We start from the raw sequence: 14,001 nt of genomic DNA on the forward strand, positions 1-14,001 counted from the left end.
AGGCCCTACAGGCCGATGCTTTATGTTAGTGCTCAATTCTTTTAGACATAGGAATAAATGTTGAGTTTTACCCCTTTGTCCCCTAGGGGATCAGTACATTTTTTCTGGACCATCACCCATTGACTTTCAATGTATTTACTGATTCCATTTCGATTTCACACAACAGCATCGTAACGGAACGGATGCATCCTAAAGTGTAATGAAAACGGAACTGTGTTGGTCAGGTTTTGAGATCCTCTACTGGATCACAAAACCAGAAACCAAAACGCAGATGTGAAAGTAGTCTAAGGGCTCATTCAGATGGCCGTATGCTGTCCGCAAAAATGCGGATCAGTTTTCTTGCCGATTAGATACTGACCCATTCACTTCTATGGGGCCCTTTTCTTCCATTCCACAGCTCTGCAAAACAACTGAAACATGTCCTATACTTGTCAGTGAAAATCAGGAGGTCGCCCTATTAACCCCTTAAGGACCTAGGACGTACCGGTACGCCCTATTTCCCGAGTCCTTAAGGACCCAGGACGTACCGGTACGTCCTGACTTAAAATCTGTATTCCGGCGCCCCAGGGGTTAATTGGAACGGGATTTCGGCTGAAATCATTCAGCCGGCATCCCGTAACAATGCAGGGGGGGGTCATTTGACCCCCCGTATCGGCGATCGCAGCAAACCGCAGGTCAATTCAGACCTGCGGTTTGCTGCGCTTTTTGCAGTTTCTGATCGCCGCGGTCCCTGACCGCGGGGATCAGAAACTTTAGAGTGGCTAAAATAAATATTTTCCACCCCCCCCTGCACCCCTGCACGATTTTATGCCGGAGGGAGGTGCAGGGGGGGTGTCGCAGGCGGTGGGGGCGTTGCGGGAGGCGGGCGGTGCGGCAGGCGGGATCGCGATCCCCCGCCCGCCTCCCCATGAACGATCGTTGGCTTCTAGTGGTTGTACCAGGGTGCCAGCACATTGCTGGCACCCTGGTATAAACGGCTGACATCTGTGAAGATGTCAGCCGTTTAACCCTTTCCATACCGCGGTCCGTACGGACCGCTGTATGGAAAAAGTTAACTGTCATCGGTCAGGGAGCTCCCTCCCTCTCCATCGGGGGGCTGCTGTGGCTTTGCAGCCCCCCGATGGAGAGGGAGAGAGCCCCCCGACAGCCCCCCTCAGCCCTGTGCTTACCCTTCCCCGTCTGCGAAGTTCTGAGCAGACGGGGAGGGTTCCCATGGCAACAGGACGCCTGCTCAGGCGTCCTGCTGTCCATGGTGCTGAACAGATCTGTGCTAAAAGCACAGATCTGTTCAGTGTAAGTAAAATACAGTACAGAACAATATATATTGTTCTGTACTGTATTATACAGACATCAGACCCACTGGATCTTCAAGAACCAAGTGGGTCTGGGTCACAAAAATGTAAAAAAAAGTGAAAAAAGTTAAGATAAAAAAAAAAACATTTATCACTGAATAAAAATAAAAAAAATAAAATAAACTACACATATTAGGTATCGCCGCGTCCGTAACGACCTGATCTATAAAATGGTCATGTTACTTTCCCCGCACGGTGAACGCCATAAAAATAAAAAAATAAAAACTATGAGAAAATTGAAATTTTGCCCACCTTACTTCCCAAAAAAGGTAATAAAAGTGATCAAAAAAGTCGCATGTACGCCAAAATAGTACCAATCAAACCGTCATCTCATCCCGCAAAAAATGAGACCCTACTCAAGATAATCGCCCAAAAGCTGAAAAAACTATGGCTCTTAGACTATGGAGACACTAAAACATGATTTTTTTTTTTTCAAAAATGAACTCATTCTGTAAAACTTACATAAATAAAAAAAAAGTATACATATTAGGTATCGCCGCGTCCGTATCGACCGGCTCTATAAAAATATCACATGACCTAACCCCTCAGATGACCACCGTAAAAAAATAAAAATAAAAACAGTGTAAAAAAAGCCATTTTTTGCCATCTTACGTCACAAAAAGTGTAATAGCAAGCGATCAAAAAGTCATATGCACCCCAAAATAGTGCCAATCAAACCGTCATCTCATCCCGCAAAAAATGAGACCCTACTCAAGATAATCGCCCAAAAACTGAAAAAACTATGGCTCTTAGAATATGGAGACACTAAAACATTTTTTTGGTTTTAAAAATGAAGTTATTGTATAAAACTTACATAAATAAAAAAAATGTATACATATTAGGTATCGCCGCGTCCGCGACAACCTGCTCTATAAAAATACCACATGATCTAACCTGTCAGATGAATGTTGTAAATAACAAAAAAAAAAAAACGTGCCAAAACAGCTATTTCTTGTTACCTTGCTGCACAAAAAGTGTAATATAGAGCAACCAAAAATCATATGTACCCTAAACTAGTACCAACAAAATTGCCACCCTATCCCGTAGTTTCTAAAATGGAGTCACTTTTTTGGAGTTTTTACTCTAGGGGTGCATCAGGGGGGCTTCAAATGGGACATGGTGTAAAAAAAAACAGTCCAGCAAAACCTGCCTTCCAAAAACCGTATGGCATTCCTTTCCTTCTGCGCCCTGCCGTGTGCCCGTACAGCAGTTTACGACCACATATGGGGTGTTTCTGTAAACTACAGAATAAGGGCCATAAATATTGAGTTTTGTTTGGCTGTTAACCCTTGCTTTGTAACTGGAAAAAAAATATTAAAATGGAAAATCTGCCAAAAATGTGAAATTTTGAAATTGTGTCTCTATTTTCCATTCAATCTTGTGCAACACCTAAAGGGTTAACAAAGTTTGTAAAATCCGTTTTGAATAGCTTGAGGGGTGTAGTTTCTTAGATGGGGTCACTTTTATGGAATTTCTAATCTAGGGGTGCATCAGGGGGGCTTCAAATGGGACATGGTGTCAAAAAACCAGTCCAGCAAAATCTGGCTTCCAAAAACCAAACCGCGCACCTTTCACTCTACGCCCTGCCGTGTGCCCGTACAGTAGTTTACGGCCACATATGGGGTGTTTCTGTAAACGGCAGAATCAGGGCAATAAAGATACAATCTTGTTTGGCTGTTAACCCTTGCTTTGTTAGTGGAAAAAATGGGTTAAAATTGAAAATTAGGCAAAAAAATGAAATTCTCAAATTTCATCCCCATTTGCCAATAACTCTTGTGCAACACCTAAAGGGTTAACGACGTATGTAAAATCAGTTTTGAATACCTTGAGGGGTGTAGTTTCTTAGATGGGGTCACTTTTAGGGAGTTTCTCCTCTAGGGGTGCATCAGGGGGCTTCAAATGGGACATGGTGTCAAAAAACCAGTCCATAAAAATCAGCCTTCCAAAAACCAAACGGCGCACCTTTCACTCTACGCCCCGCTGTGTGGCCGTACAGTAGTTTACGGTCACATATTGGGTGTTTCTGTAAACGGCAGAGTCAGGGCAATAAAGATACAATCTTGTTTGGCTGTTAACCCTTGCTTTGTTAGTGGAAAAAATGGGTTAAAATGAAAAATTTGACAAAAATATGAAATTCTCAAATTTCCTCCCCATTTGCCAATAACTCTTGTGCAACACCTAAAGGGTTAACAATGTATGCAAAATCAGTTTTGAATACCTTGAGGGGTGTAGTTTCTTAGATGGGGTCATTTTTGGGTGGTTTCTATTATGTAAGCCTCGCAAAGTGACTTCAGACCTGAACTGGTCGCTAAAAATTGAGTTTTTGTAAATTTCTAAAAAAATTTCAAGATTTGCTTCTAAACTTCTAAGCCTTATAACATCCCCAAAAAATAAAATATCATTCCCAAAACAATTCAAACATGAAGTAGACATATGGGGAATGTAAAGTCATCACAATTTTTTGGGGTATTACTATGTATTACAGAAGTAGAGAAACTGAAACTTTGAAATTTGCTAATTTTTTTCAAATTTTTGGTAAATTAGGTATTTTTTTGTGCAAAAAAAATAATTTTTTTGACTTCATTTTACCAGTGTCATGAAGTACAATATGTGACGAAAAAACAATCTCAGAATGGCCTGGATAAGTCAAAGCGTTTTAAAGTTATGAGCACTTAAAGTGACACTGGTCAGATTTGCAAAAAATGGCCTGGTCCTTAAGGTGAAAATGAGCCCGGTCCTTAAGGGGTTAAAGTCTATGTGTCCGCAAAAAAAAACGGATTGCATTTCGTATTTTTGCAGACATGCTGAACTGTCCACAAAAAAACGGATCCGCATTTTTGCGGACAGCATACGGCCGTCTGAAAGAGCCCTAAGTTAGGATATATTGTGGTCATAGAAGTAGGCCCAGCACACCTTCCCCCCAACCTAGAAACACCTTAATTAGGCAGAGCGGAGAGAGGCTCCTGTTCTGAAGGACTATTTCTTGGTTGCTCATGTATATCTAACAATGGAGTTCACCTGATAGGACATAAGGTATATAAAGTCACTATGTATTTTTGATAGCAATGAAATAAATTACACATAAAGCTATACATTTATCATCATTATTCTTTTATGAACTTTGGGTTTTTAGTAAGGATCTGCATACATCAGTCAGCTACCTCAATTACTATATGCAACTTACAGCTTTCTCTAATTCCTCTATTTGGTTTTAGTAAAAGGTATGCTGGGACTTTTAATTCCATAAAATGATACTCTAAAGGCTACCTGACTATAAATAGCGCAAAAGCATTTCTTTAGTAAGTTTTTATTAAAAATGAAGGTAGTTTACGGTTGTTAAATACACTACAGATTCATGTGTTTTATTATCTAATGATATACCTGAGGCCAGTCTCCATTGCTATGTTGCTTCTCTAGTAGCAGTTTGACTCCTCTCTCCAAAACCGTAACATTGGGATACCTGCAAAAGATTTGTAAGTGCAACAATGCTTAAATAGTCACTAACTTTTCACACAGCTTTGTGCAAATCAAAAGTATAAGCGACCATAAGAAACTTTGTAATCCATCTTATCAGAGAGAAATGTCTAGTTATCCTGTTATAAGCATTTTACCCCTTCGTACCCATCACGGTTGGTAAATGCTTTTCTCTTAGAGAATTCTTTTGAAACTGTCCAGGACAGAGCAGGTCACTAAAGTATCAGAGTACACATGTCAATAAATGTCTATGGAGAGGGGAAGGAGAGTGCAGAAACTGAGAGAACAGCACAGGAAGACAGACTGCATAGACAGTTTCTGTCTCAGCCAGAGTGCTAAATTCACATCCATGCTGGTCAGTACCTCTGTGATGTCCTCCATGATCCGGAGGCTACTTCTGAGTGAGTAAAAGAAAGTTAGGAAGCAGATTTTCCTCTACTTACTGTGTGCAGTGGATGGCAGCTAGTCTCTACCCACCAGAAAACTGCTACCAAATGCCAAAAACAAGTGATACGATGGCCAAAAATAGCATTATTCCCTATGTACACACACTGTAACTGCTGATTAAGGCTACTTTCACACTAGGGTTAAAGTTTTACGGTATTGAGTTACGTCACAGGGGCTCAATACCGGAAAAAACGCATCAATTTTGTCCTAATGCATTCTGAATGGAAAGCAATCTGTTCAGTATGCATCAGGATGTCGTCCATTCCGTCCCTTTTACGGTATTTGGCCGGATAGAAAATACCGCAGCATGCTGTGGTATTTTCTCCGGCCAAAATTCCGGAACACTTGCCGGAATGCAGGATTCGGCATTAATTTCCATTGAAATGTATTAATGCCGGATCCGGTACCAAGGGTTCAGGAAATTGCCGCATTGACGGATCCGGTGTTCCGGTCTGCGCATGCGCAGACCTTTAAAAATGTGAAAAACAAGATTTTGGAAAACTTACCAGTAAAATCTCTTTCTCGCTCTTCATTCGGGGACACAGAGCTCATTGGTATAGCTATGTCCTCTAGGAGGCGTTGACACTAGTAAAAGCTGTTAGCTCCTCCCCTGGTAGCTATACCCCCTCCAGCCTGGAGAGAGAGCTTTAGTTTGTGAGAAGCAGTAGGAGAAGCAAGTAAACCAACGAAACAACGTGGAACAGCAACAATGCCAAGAACCGAACCAGGTTCTAACCAGCAACAGCCACAACTGTGGCCGAACAACAATACTGGGTGGGTGCTGTGTCCCCCAATAAAGAGCAAGAAAGAGATTTTACTGGTAAGTTTTATAAAATCTCGTTTTCTCGCCCATATTCATTGGGAGACACAGAGACCATGGGACGTCCAAGAGCAGTCCACAGGGAGGGAAAACCACAGACCCATGGAGCAAGCGCCCGTGCAGGCAACTAAGAACTGTCGCCTGCAAGACCACGCGGCTCACGCAGCGACCATCGATGCATAAGTATGCACCTGGTAACTTCTTGCGAACATGTGCAAGGAGGACCGGAGCCACCTTACATTACTGTGCAGCCAAAGCGCGATTCCTCCTAGCCTAAGAAGCGCCCACCACTTTGGGGGAGTAAGGCGTGACACCTAAGGGTGGAACCCCGCTCCGAGCGCGGTAAGCTGCAGCACTTGCAGACCGAATCCAACGTGCAATCGCCCTTCCCCAGCGAGGACCCTCCTGAGAGAAAAAGGGGATCCGTACGCCGAGAGGGACTGGAGGCTGCTAATAATGAGTAGAGCACTGACAACATCCATAATGTAACTCCCTTCCGTAGGGTGCGAAGGAAGGGACCGTGATATGGAAGTCAGAGACCACCTTCGGGAGAAGAAGGAATGCTGAGAAAACTATATTCAGATCCCAAGGCTGTAAGGACGGTACAGAGGAACCGTATGTGCCGCTCCTTGAAGGAAGATTCCCACGGGCACCAGGGAACCTGGAAAGCTGCCCAAGACAGAAGCGCCAACATCTGACCCATCAAGGAAACAATGGCTAAACAAAGGTCCAACCCTTAAAGTAGAAAGGAGAGAGAAAACCCCAAAGTGAGGGGGACGTCTCGGCTTCAGAGAAGCCTCAGAAGGACCTCCAGGTCCCATAATAGATCCTGGCGATGAAGACTTCCTGTCCTGAATCATAGCGCGGAAGATACCTGCCGCAAAACCCTCTCCAGGTTAGAACGGCGGTCTCAATAGCCACGCCGTCATTGAAAAGGTCATGTAAGACTGAACCCCTTGAAAGAAGGACGTCTCTGAGTGGCAGTGACCAAGGGACATCTCCAGGAGAACGAGGTCGGCGTACCACGCGCGACGAGTCAGTTTCAGAGCGACTAGGATATGTCGGAATGTCCTCCATCCGGATCTTCCGTAGAACCCTGAGATGCAAAATAATTGTGGAGCCCCACAATTAATTTGCATATTACTGTTTCCCAGGGAGCTTTGCCCTTTGGATTGCTGTGTCTTAAATGAGGCTCCACAGTGTTTTCTTTAGCTGGTCTCCCTAAGATCAGCCATTGTTTTGTTTGAGTAGAACCCTGAGAAGGAGGGGAAGAAACTCCCGCCAAGGAGAATCAGGACCTCCATGGCGGATGCTTCCGGAACTCTGGCTCTGGAGAGAAGGCGGGAAGCCTTTGTGTAGATACCGTTAGCACACACGGACCAATGGAAGAGTCCCTGTAGGAGGAAGAATGTGGAGGGCGTCACAGCCCACCAGTTGGGACTGGATCGTGTCTGGAATGGAAAGCCACCAAACGAATACCCCATGCAACACAGGTGAGGGAAGGTAGCAACGTAGGAACTACCAAGGCATATGGGGTGACAATGAACCATGAGCCAGAGGGGGAAAAGACAGGAAAAGCAATAGGCTAGTTCTAAGCCCATACCCTGTAAGAGACCGACGCTATACAGAAGTAGCAAAAAACAACAGCTCCGCCTAAGAAGGAAGCCAGGCAAGGGAAGTCACACTGCAATGCTAGCCCCATATCCCAGCAGAGGAGGGAACACCCGTAGAAGCCACCGATCCGGTGCTAAAGAGTCCACCGCCTAGCGAAGGGCTGCGCAGTATGAACCCAAGCATGTAGGGAAAAGTAATACCGCTACCACAGTGGTAGTCAGCGCTTGCCCCGGCAGCACAAAAACTTAAGGAGCGGCCCGATACTATCCGTAGAAACCCCGTGCCACACTGCCCCAGTTACGTGGAGCTAACCTTAAAAATTCTACCTGGAAGGGCGCTGAACAGGCGCAACTGCCAAGCTAGCTCCAGGGTAGGACCCCCACTAGTGGGGGATGTCCCACTGCAGCGACCATGAACTCGAACATTAGCGAAAAGCTGCACCTGTGGAGGAAAACAAGCTGTAGGAGCTAAACCAGAGACGCCAGCATAACCACTTCCCCAGAGAAGGGGGAGTGGTGGATAGAGAATACGGAGTCAGTGAAAAGAGTCGACCCGCTGGAACGTACTCACTAGGTAAGTGCAACGGAGTATGTATTACATATTGATGCAGACAATATCAGGACCGACTGGAGCAACGGAGGCCCATGGAGATGGGGGGGGGGGGGTCTGTAAGACCCACAAGTGATGCTAGGAACCCCCTGGGAAGATGTTATAATCAGGCGCGAAACCAGCATATAAGCCACAGCCGTGGCATTGTCCGACTGTACCCTGAGTGGACGGCCCTCCAGGAGAGGGGTCCAATGCCAAAGGGACAGCTAAATGGCCCCGAACTCCAAGATGTTGATGGGCAGTTTGGACTCCAATGGAGACCAAACGCCCTGGACTGTCCGGGTGGCGAAGACCCCGCCCCAACCTTGAAGGCTGGCGTCAGTGGTGATGACAGTCCATGTCACTGGGAGAAAGGACTTCCCCACTTCCAGGTGCGCAGGTGCGATCCACCACCTGAGTGCCGACCGTACCTGTCGAGACAGGTGGATACGCCGATCCAGGGAATCCAGGGATTTGTCCCAGGACGACAATATGGCACGTTGAAATGACCGGGTGTGGAATTGTGCGAATGGCTACCATCACCCCCAGTATCCGCATACAATTGCGAATTGACGGGCTTCGGCGCTGGAGACAGGAGACAGACCGACCGCTGAAGATCCAGCCACTTGTCCGGGAGAGGCGTACCAACCCAGCGCTCGAATCCAATATCATGCCGAGGAACCTGATCTGTGTGGAGGGACGCAGGGAAGACTTCTGCAGGTTCACCAGCCAGCCGAAACAAAAGAGCATGTCCAAGGTGATCTGTAGACTTCCTTCGCACTGAGCGACTGTCGGAGCCTTGATCAGGAGGTCGTCCAGATAGGGGAGCAGAGTGATGCCCCTTGATCGCAGAAGGGTAACGGGGGGAGCGTGTACCTTCGTGAATACCCGCGGAGCTGTCGCCAAGCCGAAGGGCAGGACGACAAACTGGTAATGGCACGACTGAATAGCGAATGGAGAAAGCGTTGGACGCTAGGAATTCCCCTTGAACCAACGAAGCAACCACGGAGCGAAGGGACACCATTCTCAAACGCTGAAAACTGAGAAATCGGTTTATTACCTTGAGATCCAGAACCGGGTGGACAGCGCCCTCTTTCTTGGGAACCACGAACAGGTTTGAATAAAAACCCGAAAATCGTTCCTCCAGGGGCACCGGAGTTAACACACCCCGTGCGAGGAGGGATTGAACCGCCTGGAATAATGCCGCAGCCCGAACTGGATCCCTGGGAGGTTGTGAGAGGAAAAAACGGTTGATAGGGGTGGAGGTGAACTCGATTTTGTAACCCGACGTTACAACGAGTGCCCTTGCGTCCGAGATGTGAGCCCGCCATGTTTCCTGAAAAAGGAGGAGAGGACCCCCCACCCCCGAGGGCAGGGGCACACCTTCATGCGGAAGCCTGCTTGCCAGAAGAGGAACGTGGCGGCTGAGCCCGCGGGCGCTAGGCCGGTTGGGGTTTAAAATAATTTTTTTTTCTGCTGGTCCTGTGTGGGCGGCCTGGCAGACATGTTAGCCGCCGGACGGGTGCCAGAGAATTGGCGAAAGTACTGGGAACAGGAAGCCAAGGCCCTAGGGATGAAATGTACTCTTTCTCTTTGGCTGTGGAAGGTGGGTGCTCTTTCCACCCGTCGCTTCCTAAATGATTTCGTCCAGTCAGGCACCGAAGATTCGTGACCCAGCAAAAGGAAGGCCCGCAAGTGAGCGCTTAGAGGAGGAATCTGTCGCCCAAACTTTAAGCCAGAGTTCTCGGTGCAGAGATACAGCAAGGGCAGAGGAGCGCTCGACCATAGCCCCAGCGTCCAGGGCCGCCTCACAAAGATATTTCCCTGCCTGAGAGATTTGGACCGCCAAGGATTGATGCTCCGCTGGGGGAAGATCCGCTGCCAAGTCCTGGTTCAAATGGTGGGCCCACTCCGAGACCGCCTTGGCCACCCAGGCAGAAGCGAAAATGGGCCGTAGTGCTGTGCCACTGGCCGCAAAGCCGGACTTGGAGAGAGACTCTATGCGACGGTCCACAGGGTCATGGAGAGAGGATCCGTCAGCTACTGGAATAGCCGTATTTGTAGAAAGGCGACCGACCGGGGGATCCACCTTCGGGGGAGAGGACCATTTCGCCACGCACTCAGTGGAAAAGGATAGCGCAGATCCAGCAGCTTGGGGCCAGAAAGCGCAGACCTGGCTGGTCCCATGCCTTGGTGACAATGGGGGCATGCTTCGAGCGCAGAAAAGACACCCACTGGTGGCTGGTGGGAGGGAGGTCATCCTGCACCTGGAAAGTGTCACGGACGGCAGATGCCAGGCTATCCACCATGGATGCAATTTGGGAAGACTGTCTCGGATCCACCTCTGAGTCCGAATCTGCAATCTCCCCCTCCGAAATTGCGTCTCCCAGGGGAGAGGACGCCTGTGATTGGAAACCGGGAGGGGATGCTGAGGAGTCAGAGGAGGAATGGTGTCCTGCTCTGGGACGCTTGTTAGGAGGCCTGCCCCTGGAGTGGACGCCCTGAGACGGTGCGGACTGTGCAGGTGGCGATTTATCAACCAAACGACCCAGGAGAGAAAGGGTGGATTGGGATATCTTACATAGGTCCTCCACTGCCTGGGACAGGGCCCGTGCCCAGTCTGGTTCCACACTGACAGATTGGTCCTGTACTTCTGTGGGCTGGAGAGGGGGGGATTGGGCCTGCCTGGGCGCATGGCATGCCGAGCACAGAGAGTCTGCCTGTCCACGAGGGAATTTTACCTTGCAAGCAGTGCAAGCATAGTAGGTGGCCCTGCGGGTGGCCTGAGGGGAAGTACTGATTGGGTCAGACATGGTGTGCTGATAGCGCTCAATGGTGGAGGGGGTAGCGATAATCCTACCAGAATGTCCGGCAAACCCAGGTCCTGTGTTCCCCGACAGGGAGCTGCAGAGATCCGTGGAAGGAGGGAACATCCTGTAGCGGCGGGAAAGCTAATCCCGCCCCCTCAGGACGCTGAGGAGCATGACTGGCGCGAAACTGACGAGCGCAGCACAGTGCCGTCTAGCCACGCTCCCCCTGCCATGTTCCGTCACACACTCTGCGGCGCATCAGAATCCCGACAGGACTCTCAGAATACCTACAAACAACGAGTCCGTACGCGACCCAGCAGCGGGGGAGGTGAGGGCAGAATGATGCGCTGGGAGAAAAACAACGCCCCAGGTACCCTAAATAACGGAGCCACCATCTAGCTAGGCTCCAATTAACCTCTGCATGACCAGCGGCGGCGCGCCTGGCGTCCTCCTGAAGTAGTGGTATCGCTACCTCCTCCGCGATGCCTGCTGTCCATGGGACCAGGCAGAGGGTTGAGACTGAAGGGGGAGGTGGGGAATATACTCTTCGCCCTTCCATTATAAACAAGCAGGGCCACCTCTACAGTCACTGGCACAGAAGTGGCAGGGGACTGGTGAGGGAAGGGCTTGGAGAACAGGTTACGCTGGCGGGAAGCAGGCGAGCGTGGCTGCCCTGGTCTACCTTTTCTTCTTGGGGGAGGCAGGGCGGTGGGACAACCACACTGGACAGCCTCCCCGGGTAGACAGAGAGGCAATGCGACTCTGTTCCCCACCTAGAAGTGTAAATGGAGAAAAAGAAAAAAAAACAAGATTTTTGTATAACTTACCAGTAAAATCTCTTTCTCGCTCTTTCCTTGGGGGACACAGAAGACCTTGGGTATAGCTCATCTCCATAGGAAGGCGTGACACTAAGTGAAAACTGTTAAGCCCATCCTCCACAGCTATACCCTCAGCCTGGAGAGAGAGACTGCCAGTTGCGTGTCCAAGTAGTGAGAAAAGGCAAAGTCCAACAAAGAACCAACAAGCCAACTACCCAACGGGTAACACAAACTCGGAAACCGTGTAGAGAAAAACAATGAATGGGTGGGTGCTGTGTCCCCCAAGGAAAGAGCGAGAAAGAGATTTTACTGGTAAGTTATACAAAAATCTCGTTTTCTCGCCCAATTTCCTTGGGGGACACAGAAGACCTTGGGATGTTCAAAAGCAGTCCAAAAGTGGAGGGACCACAGCAAGGCGAAGCACACAAAGGCATCAAGGAACCGCCGCCTGCAGACCCAGGCGGGCCGAGGCAGCATCCTCCGAAGCCAGAGTATGCACCCTGTAGAACACGGTAAGGCGTGCAAGGAGACCAGTGGCCGCCTTGCCCAGATACATGGCCGAAGCCCAATGCCTTCGGCCCAGGAGGCACCGACCGCTCTGGTGAAATAAACGGTGACACCAAAGGCAGAAACCTGCCCCTGGTGCGGTAACCTCAGCAATAGCCAATCTGATAAAGCGGAGGAAAACCCCCCTGGAGTCCGTCAACCCTATGCGCGGACCTCCTGGAAACCCAAGAGACCGAACGTCGACAAGAGTCGGAGATCTCCAAGTGAAAACGGCAAGGCCCAAACAACGTCCAAAACGGTGAAGTGTTGAAGCGAAAGGCAAACACCACCTTCAGAAGGAAGGAAGGAAGAAACGGGATGTAGAACAGCCCTGTCCCGGGGAAAGACAGAAGGCTTGGAACAAGAAGGGCAGCCATTCAGGCACCCATCAGAGACACGACGGCTACGGAAACACAACCGTACAGGACAGAAGGGGTAGAGAGAACTTCTGTAACGGCTCCAAGGAAAAGATTGGAGCGCCGAGAGCTCAGCATGTAGTTCCCAGGGCGGTACCGGAGGACAGTACAGAGGAACCAAAGAGCCACTCCGAGGAAGAAGGTCTTGACAGGCCCAGAGGGCCGGGGAACGCTGGAAGAGGAAGAACAGCGCCGACACTTGACACCTCAAGTAAAGGAGTCCCAGGTCCAGGCCGGACTGGAAAAAGACAGAACCATGGGGAGAGAAAGTCAGAGTGGGGAATGCACAGCTTCCCACAGAACCCCAGACAAAAAACCCCAAGTCCTACGACAGATCCTGGACGAAACACAGCCAGGAGCGAACAGTAGCGAGCCCGCTGGAGTCGCCTGGCAAGCGGGCGAAAACCCAATGTGATCAGGCGCAGACCAGTAACACGGGCAGAAGGGTCGACAAAACTGGTCCCGTCGGCACCCGAGCAACGTTGTCCCGTATCCACCCGAGTGGGGGAGCAGAAGGACAGACGGAAAGGAACCAAAGGGTCCGCCCAGCATCCGCCAGATGCCAGGACAAGACAGGCTAAAGTCCATGCTGATGTAGCCACGTTCTACAGTCCCGGTGTGGGAGATCAAAGGACAATCTGGACCGAAAGGTAGTCCCCCCTAGTTACCGAGAAGGTAAGTCTACAGCAGGACCATTGTCTAGAATGGAAAACGCAATCTGCACCCAGCGGGAAGACAGAACGCGGTAGACTCGGTAAATAGGCACACAGCTAATACGGCCAGTGTGAACAAGGGAGACAGTACGAGGCCAAAAGGAACACCGGAACCATCCACATGAACAACCATGCTCTCCCCAGAGGGGAGGACAGTGAAGGAACAGCCTCTGAAGCCTGGCGGGGCAGAAGCCACATCGGAGTGATCTGTACCGAGCGGGAGCCAAACAGAGCCGGCGAGATAAGGTAGTCGAGACAGAGGCCGGCATAACACCCTCCAACCGAAAGGAAGAGTGGGCAACAGGGAAGCCATAGGACAGCTCAAAAGCAGAACCCCGCTACACTGTGAGACGCCCGGTTCACCGCTTCGCAGAAGGCGAATACCCTGAAGAACCCAAGGTGG

General features: G+C 49.4%; 1 protein-coding gene across 1 annotated transcript in view; it reads right to left on the reverse strand.

Annotated features, from left to right (window-relative positions):
* Nucleotides 1–14,001, reverse strand: part of LOC121008548 (lanosterol synthase-like) — a 58,702-nt gene that overhangs the window by 10,731 nt on the left and 33,970 nt on the right. Inside the window, exon 21 of the mRNA XM_040441175.1 lies at nt 4,734–4,812. Coding sequence (XP_040297109.1) covers nt 4,734–4,812 — 79 coding nt within the window. The remainder of the gene's footprint in view (nt 1–4,733; nt 4,813–14,001) is intronic.

The sequence above is a fragment of the Bufo bufo genome, chromosome 7 (assembly GCF_905171765.1).
Source record: "Bufo bufo chromosome 7, aBufBuf1.1, whole genome shotgun sequence".
NCBI lineage: Eukaryota > Metazoa > Chordata > Amphibia > Anura > Bufonidae > Bufo > Bufo bufo.